Source organism: Pimephales promelas, chromosome 4, assembly GCF_988280905.1.
Source record: "Pimephales promelas chromosome 4, fPimPro1.hap1.1, whole genome shotgun sequence".
Taxonomy (NCBI): domain Eukaryota; kingdom Metazoa; phylum Chordata; class Actinopteri; order Cypriniformes; family Leuciscidae; genus Pimephales; species Pimephales promelas.
Window position 1 is genome coordinate 38,314,197 of NC_142772.1, and position 11,212 is coordinate 38,325,408.

The 11,212-nt window shown below is 36.4% G+C and overlaps 1 protein-coding gene across 1 annotated transcript; it reads left to right on the top strand.

Annotated features, from left to right (window-relative positions):
• Positions 1-1,278: 1,278 nt before the first annotated feature.
• Positions 1,279-10,897, top strand: las1l (LAS1 like ribosome biogenesis factor). The gene is made up of 13 exons (XM_039660029.2): positions 1,279-1,604; positions 2,571-2,696; positions 2,791-2,860; positions 2,940-3,021; positions 3,138-3,305; positions 4,501-4,547; positions 5,689-5,798; positions 5,887-5,972; positions 6,053-6,256; positions 7,026-7,164; positions 7,248-7,561; positions 9,149-9,299; positions 10,369-10,897. The coding sequence occupies exons 1-13, from the start codon at positions 1,459-1,461 to the stop codon at positions 10,463-10,465; spliced, it is 1,740 nt and encodes a 579-aa protein (XP_039515963.2). The 5' UTR covers positions 1,279-1,458; the 3' UTR covers positions 10,466-10,897.
• Positions 10,898-11,212: the final 315 nt, after the last annotated feature.

The following is an 11,212-nucleotide window of genomic DNA, read 5'->3' on the forward strand; positions in this document are numbered from 1 at the left end:
CAGCGCTGCTGCTTTGTGTGGCAGAGAGGGAGAGAGAGAGGGAGAGAGAGAGAGGGAGAGAGAGAGAGAGAGAGAGAGAGAGAGAGAGAGAGAGAGAGAGAGAGAGAGAGAGAGAGAGAGAGAGAGACGCCAGAGCTCGAACGCGCGCGCTCTGGGAATGCGAGGTGGGGGTATCCCACACAATTCCAACAGTGACGTAATTTTCCCCAGAAATTCCAAGCTCGTCTTAGGTCTTGGCTTCCTCTGTTGAATGGCAGAGTTTGGGACGGGAAATGCGTTTCACTTTTAGGAACAGATAGACTTTATATGGAGAAATCGTGCCAACCTTCTCAAAGCTGAGAAAAAAAAAAAAAACTACATTTTTGAGAAATCACTAGAGAAATCACTACTTTTCACACTAGAGAAGTGAGACTCTTCGTGAACAATAATCACTTTCTTATATATGTATATTGTACTGGAAAAAAAAATGTTTAGCGGACTTGAACTTTAGAATGAATAGAATTATACTAGGAAAAAAACGTTGGCTTTCTTAATTATGACTTGGTTATTTTAAAATACATTTCTTTGACTTTTAAAGCCTCGTGGTTTTAGACATTTTTTTAATGCAATTTTTTTTAATGCAATTTTTTAAATTACCTTCTCAAACACATGCCCAAAAACACCCCCAATTTTATCTAGATGATGTCATTTTCAGTGTCATATTCAATATTTAAATGAACCATGATTCATAATTATGATAAATTGCAAAACATTATCTCTCTACTCATTGGAGTCTCATACAACCTACTTGTGTCCCGTACAAAATGTATTGTAATGATATTATTTAATACTGTGGTACTTTGATACAATGGTGCTAAATGGTTACTCGTGTACCATGGTAGCGGGTCCAAAAATAGAAGCATGTTACTTTTTGTTCGTACAGAATTTTGATTCAGTGTTTTATGAAAAATAGTTCTAACTAATCATAGAATCTCGCCGTTTCAATGTGTGATATTAAAATATGACTGGGTTTTATCAGAAGAGCTGAAAGTTTAATGTGACTGCTTTGACTGAAACTTATCTAGCCTATCTGAAAATGGCTGATCGTGATCATCAGCATTGTAATAATACTGAATAACTTTGGCTGACCAAGAGTTTGAGTAAACTGTTCTTCATTGCCATAGACTACATCTATAGCAATCATTTTTAATGCAATTAACATTTCGCTTCCCAGCTCTCTTTTGAACCCTCTGTTTTTGTAGATTTGTAGATAGAGCACGGAACCTGTGTTTAGCATTTTGTTTAAGGGGAACATTCAACCTGCTGCACCGCTGGCGGGGCGTAGGACCGTAGTGTGTGTCCAGGATACATTAGATTTACATGCATCGTATTTAATTTTTTCCCGACTCTAGCTGCACATTCTTATTTATCCGCGGTGGGTCCACATACTACATCATTTGAAAGCATACAAATCTGACGATGAGGAAGAAAACGGCGGCGAAGACGCGTCACGTTGTGGCCTGGATGAACAAAGCAGAATACGAGCATGTGATGGAGTATTTGTACTCTAAAGAGCCCGCGCTGCAGAAACACGCGCTGCATAGGATCTCCGCGTGGAAGGGCAGGTAACGTCACGGTGGTCAGGGACGGATCTGATGTTTTGAGTACAGTGTTGGAGATCACACGGGTCACGTGACATCTGATGTATTGTTTTAGTATTATGATTTTCTTGCTCTGCGGATGTGCTAAAATTTGGTTAAATTCTCCTTAAATAGTGTCAAAATAAAATAAATTCTGAGGGTTTTAAAATAGATCATATTGGCTTAATCCAAATTCTGATGGATTTAAACTGCTTAGACTAGTCTTACAAATTAGACATCTTCTATTTTACTTTTCTTAAAGACTGTTCTTAGCTTCTTCTTTTCTAAATAAGTTACATAATTAGGCTAAACGTACTCATCTTCGGAACATAAATGAAGATCTTATTGATGAAAAACGCAACTATCACTTTGACGCTTCAAAAAGTTCATAAAGTGATCGTACCACTTATCCATGTGGTTTAGTCAACATTTTCTTGAGAGATACGATCGTCTAATATTATTTTATTATTATTATTATTAATCTTTATTTCAGACCCATGGGTCCATATATTAAATATATATATATATATATATATATATATATATATATATATATATATATATATATATATATATATATATATATATATATATATGTGTGTGTGTGTGTGTGTGTGTGTGTGGCTGTCAAACGATTAATCCCATCCAAAATAAAAAGTTTGTGTTTACATAATATATGTGGGTGGACTGTGTATAATTATTTTGTATAACTGTCATTGGTGGAGAGAAAGCTCTCAGATTTCATCAAAAAGATCTTCATGTTACTAATCAGTCACTGATTGACTGCTCCTTATTGGTTACACGTTTGTTGTTGTGTTGGTCTGACCAACTTACCCCACCTTTGATGACAGAATTTTTATTTTGGGGTAAACTATTCATTTTTTTTTTTTTTTTCACTGAAACAGTTTTTCAGTGTGAGTGTTGTCTCTGACTTTCTGTCTGTTCCCACAGGTTCGGGCAAAGCACTCCGGTGGCCGTGGAGAGCACCGCGGACCTGGTCCGATGTCAGGTGCTGGACAGCACGGGTCAGCTGGAGGCCAGTGATCTTGTCCTTCTCTATGGCATGGCGCTGGTTCGGTATGTTTATCATCCAAGTGCACTTAAAGCATAGAAATCAGTGCATTTGTCTTTACTTAAGTGAAAATGACTAAAAGAGTATGATGTGTTTCAGGTTTGTTAATCTCATCACAGAACGGCAACAGAAAAGTGTCGCCAGACCCTTGCGTAGGTTAGCCAGAAATGTAAGTCACGCATCAGCCCGGATGAACGTCTCATAATCTGCTATAATCGCAGTCTGACTACAGTTTGTCTTTCTGGCAGATAAATATTCCTGAGTGGGTGGTAGACCTCAGGCATGATCTGACACACCGCAGACTTCCATCACTAAAGTGGTGCCGAAAAGGTGAGAGATGGTATTTCCCTTACACGCATGCACTTTCAAAATTAGATAAGCTCATGCTTTCACTACTGTTTGCTGCATATGTCATTGTAGTGTTTATGTTTGTTTGTGTTTTTCAGGTTGTGGATTTGTGCTAGACTGGTTGCATCAGGAGTACTGGTCCCGCCAGATGGGCAGTCAGCTGGCAGAGGGCTGGAACTCTTCATCAGAGGAGGAGGATGAGGAGGAGGTTGTTAAAAGACAGGAGAGAGATCAACTCAGCAGACAGAAAGAGATTGAGGCACACAGTGAGTAGACTTTTACACTCAAAAATCCTTTGGTTGGGCAAAGATGCGAAACTACAGGGAGGGAAAATGAAAGGCTGATCAGATTTTTTATGTTATTCTTACAGCTCAGATACTGCAACAAGACTGAAAAAAAAACCATGACACTTTTAATAAAATGTAACATAAAATGTATAAAAAATTCTAGCCTATAATGGGTATTTCTAATCACTTAAAGGAAGAGTTCACTTTAAAATAAAAAATCTGTCATTTACTCACCCTTAAGTTGTTTCAAACCTGTATGAATTTCTCTCTTCTGCTGAACACAAAAGACAATATTTTGAAGAATGTCAGTAACCAAATCGTTGATGTACCCCATTGACTTTCTTCCAAAGTATTTTTTTTTTCCTACTTTGGAAGTCGATGAAGTTATATCAACTGTTCTGTCTTGTTCAGCAGAGGAAAGAAATTCATACAGGTTTGAAACAGTAAATGATGACAGAGCTTTCATTTTGAAGTGAACTATTCCTTTCAAAGGCAAAGCGTTATAGCTCTGTTCAGAATCAGCAAAGTTGTAAAATGCTTTTGTTCAGCAAGGATGCGTTAAATTGATCAAAATTGACCGTAAAGGCATTTATAATGTTACAAAAGATTTCTGATTCTAATAAATGCTGTGCTTTTGAACATGCTATTCATCAAAGAATCCTGAAAAAAATGCCTCATGGTTAAAAAAAAAGTTAATGAATAATGAAACTGCATCAAATCAGCAGATTATAATATCTGATGGATCATGAAGACTGGAGAATGTCTGCCAAAAATTCAGTAAATTCAATAAATTATATTTTATCATAAACAGAAAACAGTTATTTTAAATGAACAAGCGTGCCACTATTTGTTGTGTAGTAGTGACGTGCTCAAGTAAGCCAGATAAGCGCAGATTCTGTGCAATACGCTGTATTTAATATATCATGACGACTCACAAGTTGAGTATTTGCGCTAAATATGGGCAGATTTGGCAACACAAACTTTCCCAGTAATGTGAGTTAACCCTACATGCCAAATTGGCTATTGATTTGACTGCGTTACCCGCCACAGCTGATTTTTATCCGCACTTGGTAATTTCAAACCCAAGTTGTACAATATAATATTGTATATTTTATTGTAATCAAAAGTAGCAAATGGTTAAATATTAGTTATCTGCTTATTCTCTACCTTTCAGAAAAAATCAGAGAACTGCTCAACTCTTATGAACAGGAACAGTTTCAGGTAAGTCTGGGATAAATGTTACATTGTGTATAATATCGCAGTTTACACCAGCAGAGGGCACTATGGGCTTTCTGACAGAGTCGAGTGTTGGAACTCTTCCGAAAATGCCTACATTCCTACTGAATAAAATGAATGCAAAAAGTATGTCAAATGAGTAAAAAGTATGAATACATTGAATTCTTAAAGGGTTAGTTCACCCAAAAATGAAAATTCTGTCAGTATTTACTCACCCTCATGTTGTTCCAACCCCGTAAGACCTTCGTTCATCTTCGGAACACAAATTAAGATATTTAAGATATTAAGATCGCTCCTGCATACTAGTCCATAGGCTTCTTGAGGGAATGACACTTGCTGGCATGGAAAAGTCATTAAAAGACATCGTTAAAATAGTCCAAGTGACTACAGTGGCTCAATTTTAACTTTATCAAACGACGAGAATACTTTTTGTGCGCAAAAACAAACAAAAATAACGACTTTATTTCAACTAATTACTTCCTTCTCTATGGGCCTTTAGTCAGTTAATGTAGTGTGATTGCGTAGAGCTACGTCACACGTAGGCTCACTATTGGCCGACGCTGGTCATGTGTGTGATGCGTGTGACGTACAATAACAGAAGCTTACGCTATTAAGCTAGTAACCTGACTCGAGGCAGAGGGAGAAATAAACGAATAGTTGAAATAAAGTCGTTATTTTTGTTGTTTTTGCGTCATTTAATAAACTTAAGATTGAGCCCCTGTAGTCACTTGGACTATTTTAACGATGTCTTTTAATGACTTTTCGAGGCCAGCAAGTCATTCCCTCAAGAAGCCTATGGACTAGTATGCAGGAGTGATCTTAATATCTTAAATATCTTAATTTGTGTTCCGAAGATGAACGAAGGTCTTATGGGGTTGGAACAACATGAGGGTGAGTAAATACTGACAGAATTTTCATTTTTGGGTGAACTAACCCTTTAAAACAGCAGGCAAAATGTATAATTACGTTGTCGGGTCTGTGGGATCGACATGAGCTAAATTGAGCCTTTAAAAGGTTGTAATTGGTGTTGTTTGGTAAGATTGTTTCTTTTACTAATGTAGTAGTTTCAAGTTGAGATGTTAATAATGTGAGCTGTGCTTGCCTATTGTTTTGATGTGTTTGGCAGACATATGGAGACCTGACAAAGCAGGGAAGGCAGCTTGACATGTGGCCGGATGCCAGCGCTGATCTCAGCTGGATCCTGACGCAGATCAAGCACTTTGCCACAGAGGCCAGGTCTGTGCATGTGTTCAGTTTAGCAAGTCTTTATTTCTAATATGTTAACGAGTATGTGTCTCATTGCCAGCTGTTCTGTCTGTTGCAGAAACATCTTCACTGATGTTTTAATGGAGGATGGATTCCTTATTCCCACGGCAGAACAACTGGAGTCTTTGGATATTGACCCCTCTGGTATAAATGCATTACATCTTGTTTATAAAGCAGTAATTTGCTGACACAAATTAAATTTGCCTCTCTATCTCTCTCTGTAGGGAACTCTGACGACGTGTTCGCCCCTTGTCTCCCTCGAGTGTTTTTGCACTTCTGGTTGCCGTTATTGAAGGTTGTGAATTCATCCATCTTTATAAATCAAATCCTTGACAAACTTTTCGCTGAGCTCTCGAACGAGCCGTCCAGTCACAGAACTTACTACATTGCCTCCTGGATCTCCGAAATTTTGCTCTGCAACAGCAAAGGTATGAATCTGAGATGTCCTCCTGGTGCCTTTGGTTGTATATACAGTGTTTTTGGACACTTAAACCACACTAAGAGTAGGAAGATGCATTAAAACTAAGAATGCAGTGTTCATTTTAAAACTCTTTTTTTCATGTAATATTCATTCATTTCAGTCAGTTTTATTCTGTTTAAAATAACATCTAATTTTTGTTGTGCTAAGTGCTAAAATTAAAAAAAGTGCTAAATTAAGCCAAATTCTCAAACATTTGATATATTAATTGAAACATAATAGCTTAACAAAACAAAAAAAAACGTTACTTGTTGTGAAAACCCGATCTCTTGAAATAAGTGTCCAAAAACCTTTTGCCTTATTATGAACAGTTTGTTTTATCATTTCAAAATCTAACTAATTGGGTCTCATTTGTTAATGATTTCATGGATTCTTTTGTATTTATATGCACAGAATGTTCCATGGCATATGATGAAGTATATTGAACGTAATAACAAATATCAAATATATTTAAAACATATCTGTGTGTAAAGTTTCATTTCAACATGATTATTAGTCCACCCTATGAGATTTTTGTATCTGTTTATAAAGCCTATGAGCCTTTATATATGTATATATTCATATGTGAGGTTTCAGTTGCATTCTATTATACATTTTAAAACGAAAGGGGTGTATGGTGAATCATTTGTTTGAGAAATTGTATGCTGATTTGTGCATGTGCACCCTTAGCGAATGAGACCCATTGTCGAGAGTGTAAACTTGTCTGTGTATGTCTGCAGCAGGTGAATTGAAGGCTCACAAGCGACTAAAAATATTAAAGGAAAGGATCTTTCTGAACAGATTACAGTTTCCATGGCGGAATCTGATTTCTGCATGTGTGAACGCACCGTGCACAGCTACACCGTTCCTTCTGCGACAGTGAGTGTGCACATGCGCACACATATTCGCGCACACAGCGTGGGTGAAGGTAACTAATCAAATCTTATTTCTTGCCTTTTCAGGATTTTCAGTGACATGGATAAGCCTCTCCCACATGACGCTCGGCAGAACCTGCTTCAGCTCTGCAGCATTTATACACAGGGTTACCATGGAAACTCTTCCCCTGGACCCTCAGACCCTTCTCAGCCTGTGTACACCCTACAAAACCTCCAGGAGAGACTCAAGAGGAACACCTCACCGAACAGAGACACACCTAACCACACCCCTGGATCATTACAGGCTCCGCCCACAGAGGAGCTCCAGGAAAAGCTAAGCACAGAAACCGTACAGGACAGAAACTCTGCATTACGAGGATCAGCATGGAGCGTGTGCACAGGTAACACTTACAGTCCCCTACCAGCTTTTTTTTTTTTTTGTAAAAGATTTCATTTTTTAATAACAATATTTATTAAAGGAATAGTTCACTTCAAGATTAAAATTCTGTCATCATTTCCTCACCCTGAAGTTGTTTTGTTGTATAAGTTTTGTAATAATTTCACATTTAATATCCAAATTAATGTATAAACAACAAAGACAGCCTATATTTAAAATTAGTTTAATGGCTTTTTTAATGAAAGAAGGCTTTACCGATGCCAATATGAAATTGATATTTTTTCTTAATTTTAGTGATTAATTATAGCCATTCAGCATTACAGTATAATGTAAAGCTTTAATGTAAAAATAAATGCCGCATTTAGCTGTGCCCTTCAATAAATAGTGGCTAAATGTTTTCTATTGGCCCAGTCAGACCAGTTCAGATTTTTACTTGCCCTTTCAATATGCACCCAAAGTGATTGTTTTTGATCCATGCTGACTTGTAAACAGTGCTTTAAGATTTTCAGTTATGTCTTAACAGGTTAGGATATGCAGAAATCAATAATGAATCACTTCACACTTCACTGCATAAATTATAAATTAAATATCAATTAATCCTTATTAAAGCTACAAACGTTTAGTAAAGAACAGTGTTTTTTTCTTTTCTTTGAATATCCTGAATGATAGACAACTGTCACTTTAAGACCAGATGCATTTTCTCACAACCCTTATGTTCCTTTAAGACTTCATTTAACTCATTTAAGACTGTGCTTGCGAGGTGACTCAACAAAACAGGCATTATGGCATAATTTTTACATTTTTTTGTCCATTCAAGCGCTGTCTGAAATGGTTTTCTGCGTGCGTGAGTTGTGAGTCACACAGACATGAGATTCACAGACGTGCGCCAGTACTGAACTGCGTTCTCTTTAATGTCTTATCACACTTGAATGGTTAAAAGGCATTTGCTTGAATAAGAGCATGGTCAAATAATGTAACACTTTTCAAAGGATCATGGGGAAGAAAAAAATGTGGTGTTAATTGCCAGCAACCAAATCACCCTGTAGCCCAAGACTTGTTTCCTACTGAAGCTAAGCAGGGCTGAGCCTGGACGGGAGACCTCCTGTTTCAACCAGTGTAACAAAAATGTGTATATGAAAACACTGATAAAATGTAAAATAAAATTAAAAAAAAGAAATGTCAATATTAATTCAACTATAATGTTAGATAAATAAGTAGTATTAAAATAACAATGCAGTTAGTTTATGGATTGCCTTCTGTTTATGAAATGTGATGTTTGTGCTGTCTACAGTTTATTATGAATAAATAAAATGCTTTGACACCTGTTACTTGAATAATACATTAATTTATAAATTCAGACCATTCTTCACACTTCTACAGTCATTGCACATGGTTTCCACAACTCCAAATACTAGAAATACGATGAACTAGCACAAGTTTTGTCAGCGGACAGTTCAAAACATCTGGTTAATCACTGAGGGCACCTTGTTTTTCTCCTTAACTATTTGTAGTTGGTAAATTAGACATAAATCCTGAGATGTTCTTGAATGATGTGGTTTGAGTTAAATATGACGGTTTTGTGTCTTATCAGATAAAGTCCCCTGGAAACAGTACCCGCTAGGAAAGGTTCCAGGACAACCAGAAGACCCCTCCTGTTTGATGGCGGAGTCTTATTCTACATTTACTGTGTTCGACCAGCAGGTGGAGCTAGATCGACTCCCTCAGCACCATGGCAACAGGAGGTGAGGAAGTGTATGCCTTGCACAGAAAGGACTTTGAAAGCATTTAGGCTTAAATGCAACAGGTTTTCTAAATTTCTACCAGTCTTAATTCACTCTTACACAAACGAAGGCCTAAAAAGTCTTAAATCAGAACAAAAACTTTAAGTCTTAAATTCATAAAGTCAAGGCATTAAGTTTGGTCTGGTTTGGTATGGCTGTATGCAAAAATGAAAATCTTCCTCAGTATTTTGGTCTTGTTTTACATACATAATAATATCTAAACATTGTTGAATCAAGATACATTTACTTGAGATTTACAGAAAACTGAACAAAATGAAGTATTTATGTGTAGAACATGAAATATTGTCAATTTTTAAAAAAAACTTCCCTTTGATTTCAGTTGATTTTTTTCAAGCCCATTGGCAGATATTTGTTCTCATTGTAATCATGAACTCACTTCATTTTAATCAACTGTAGGGTACGAGACTTCATATTGTCATTGTTTATCTCTAATAAATTCATCTAGATTTTTTTTTTTTTTTTTTTTTTACAATGTAGTAAAACAAAGAGCTGCACGATTCTGGGTAAATTGAGAATCCCAATTATTATTTTTCCAAACAGAGATCACAATTTTTGTTAATTGCTGCAGTCTTTTTAAAATGCTTAATCTAAATTAATTATTTATTTATTTTTAAATAAGTTTGAATGAACGATTCAGTGACTCAGTCATAAATACTTGTATAATTATTGGAAGAATCAGCATTTCTGAAATGCAGATCTGAATGTTATGTTGGGATTTTGTCAAAAGTTTTTTGACAAACAGAGTGATCATTGTTATTTAGGAATGAGATTGGTATTACGTTTAAGAGAACATATTGACTTTGTTTTCCATTCAATTTATTCCTTAAATGTTCATTACTTGGTCTTAAAAAAATATTACATTTACCTTCATAATACCTGCTGTAACCCTGACAATTAAAAGGTAAAAACTTTAACTAGAAGGTTGGAACAAGTTAAGTCAGCATTTATTTGAAATTGAACCCTATTATGTTGTAATATGATTTTCATAAAAGTGCATTTTTATCCACAGCGTTTCCCTTCAGAGCAGAGGTGCCAGTGGATCAGATGGGCCACTTTGGACTCACAATGATTTGAGCAAACTCAAATCTGGACTCAAACTATTCTAACACACACTCAGATCTTCAATGGCCTGAAGATAGTGAACAGCCAACCCTTAACTTTGAACCCTATCATATTAAAAACAAACACTTGAGGGCTAAGCTGGACTGAGGCTCTTCTAAACACACACATCCAATATCTGACACGATGCTGTTGTGTGCTGCATAGTTGGAAACACCAAGTTGTTTTTGTTTTATAATTCATGGTTATTGAGGAAGTGTTTTGCCTTACTCTAATATCATTACAGTTAGTCCAAACTGCAGTTTAATCGACTCCACTCAGTCCTACAGCTCTTGGCGCCCGTTCAAACCATCCGGAAGTGAAACTCCCATGAGCAATGTCTCACGAGGTTCTAATGAAGAAGTTGGTGCTGTTTGAAAAATGTTGTAAATTACATTATTTTTGAACACAAAGTTGCCAAATAAACATGTTTTTCTGTACTTAACTGTTACATGTTTATTCTGTTTTTCAAGATCCACTAACTAGCCCAGGTTTCTTGCACTAAAATAGGTGTAAATACTGAATTAAACATGCTTTTTTTGCTACTTAAACCTCCATGGTATTGGCTTCCATTTTGACTGACTACACATCCTAAACATCAGTTTATTTGCACAGACTTGCATTAAACTGTGGTAGTCAGTATGCTGTATGCAGCACAATTGGGTTATCTTATTTTTCCCCCAAAACGTATTTGGACAAGTGAGCCACTTAAAAATGCACACTACTGTTCAAAAGATTGCGCTTATTATAACTTC

What these genes read in the sequence shown, in the direction of transcription:
- las1l (XM_039660029.2), top strand. Translation starts at nt 1,459, where the DNA reads ATGAGGAAGAAAACGGCGGCGAAGACGCGTCACGTTGTGGCCTGGATG. An exon ending in TGCGTAGGTTAGCCAGAAAT is followed by an intron (nt 2,861 to 2,939) that starts GTAAGTCACGCA and finishes TCTTTCTGGCAG; the next exon opens with ATAAATATTCCTGAGTGGGT. An exon ending in ATGAACAGGAACAGTTTCAG is followed by an intron (nt 4,548 to 5,688) that starts GTAAGTCTGGGA and finishes TGTGTTTGGCAG; the next exon opens with ACATATGGAGACCTGACAAA.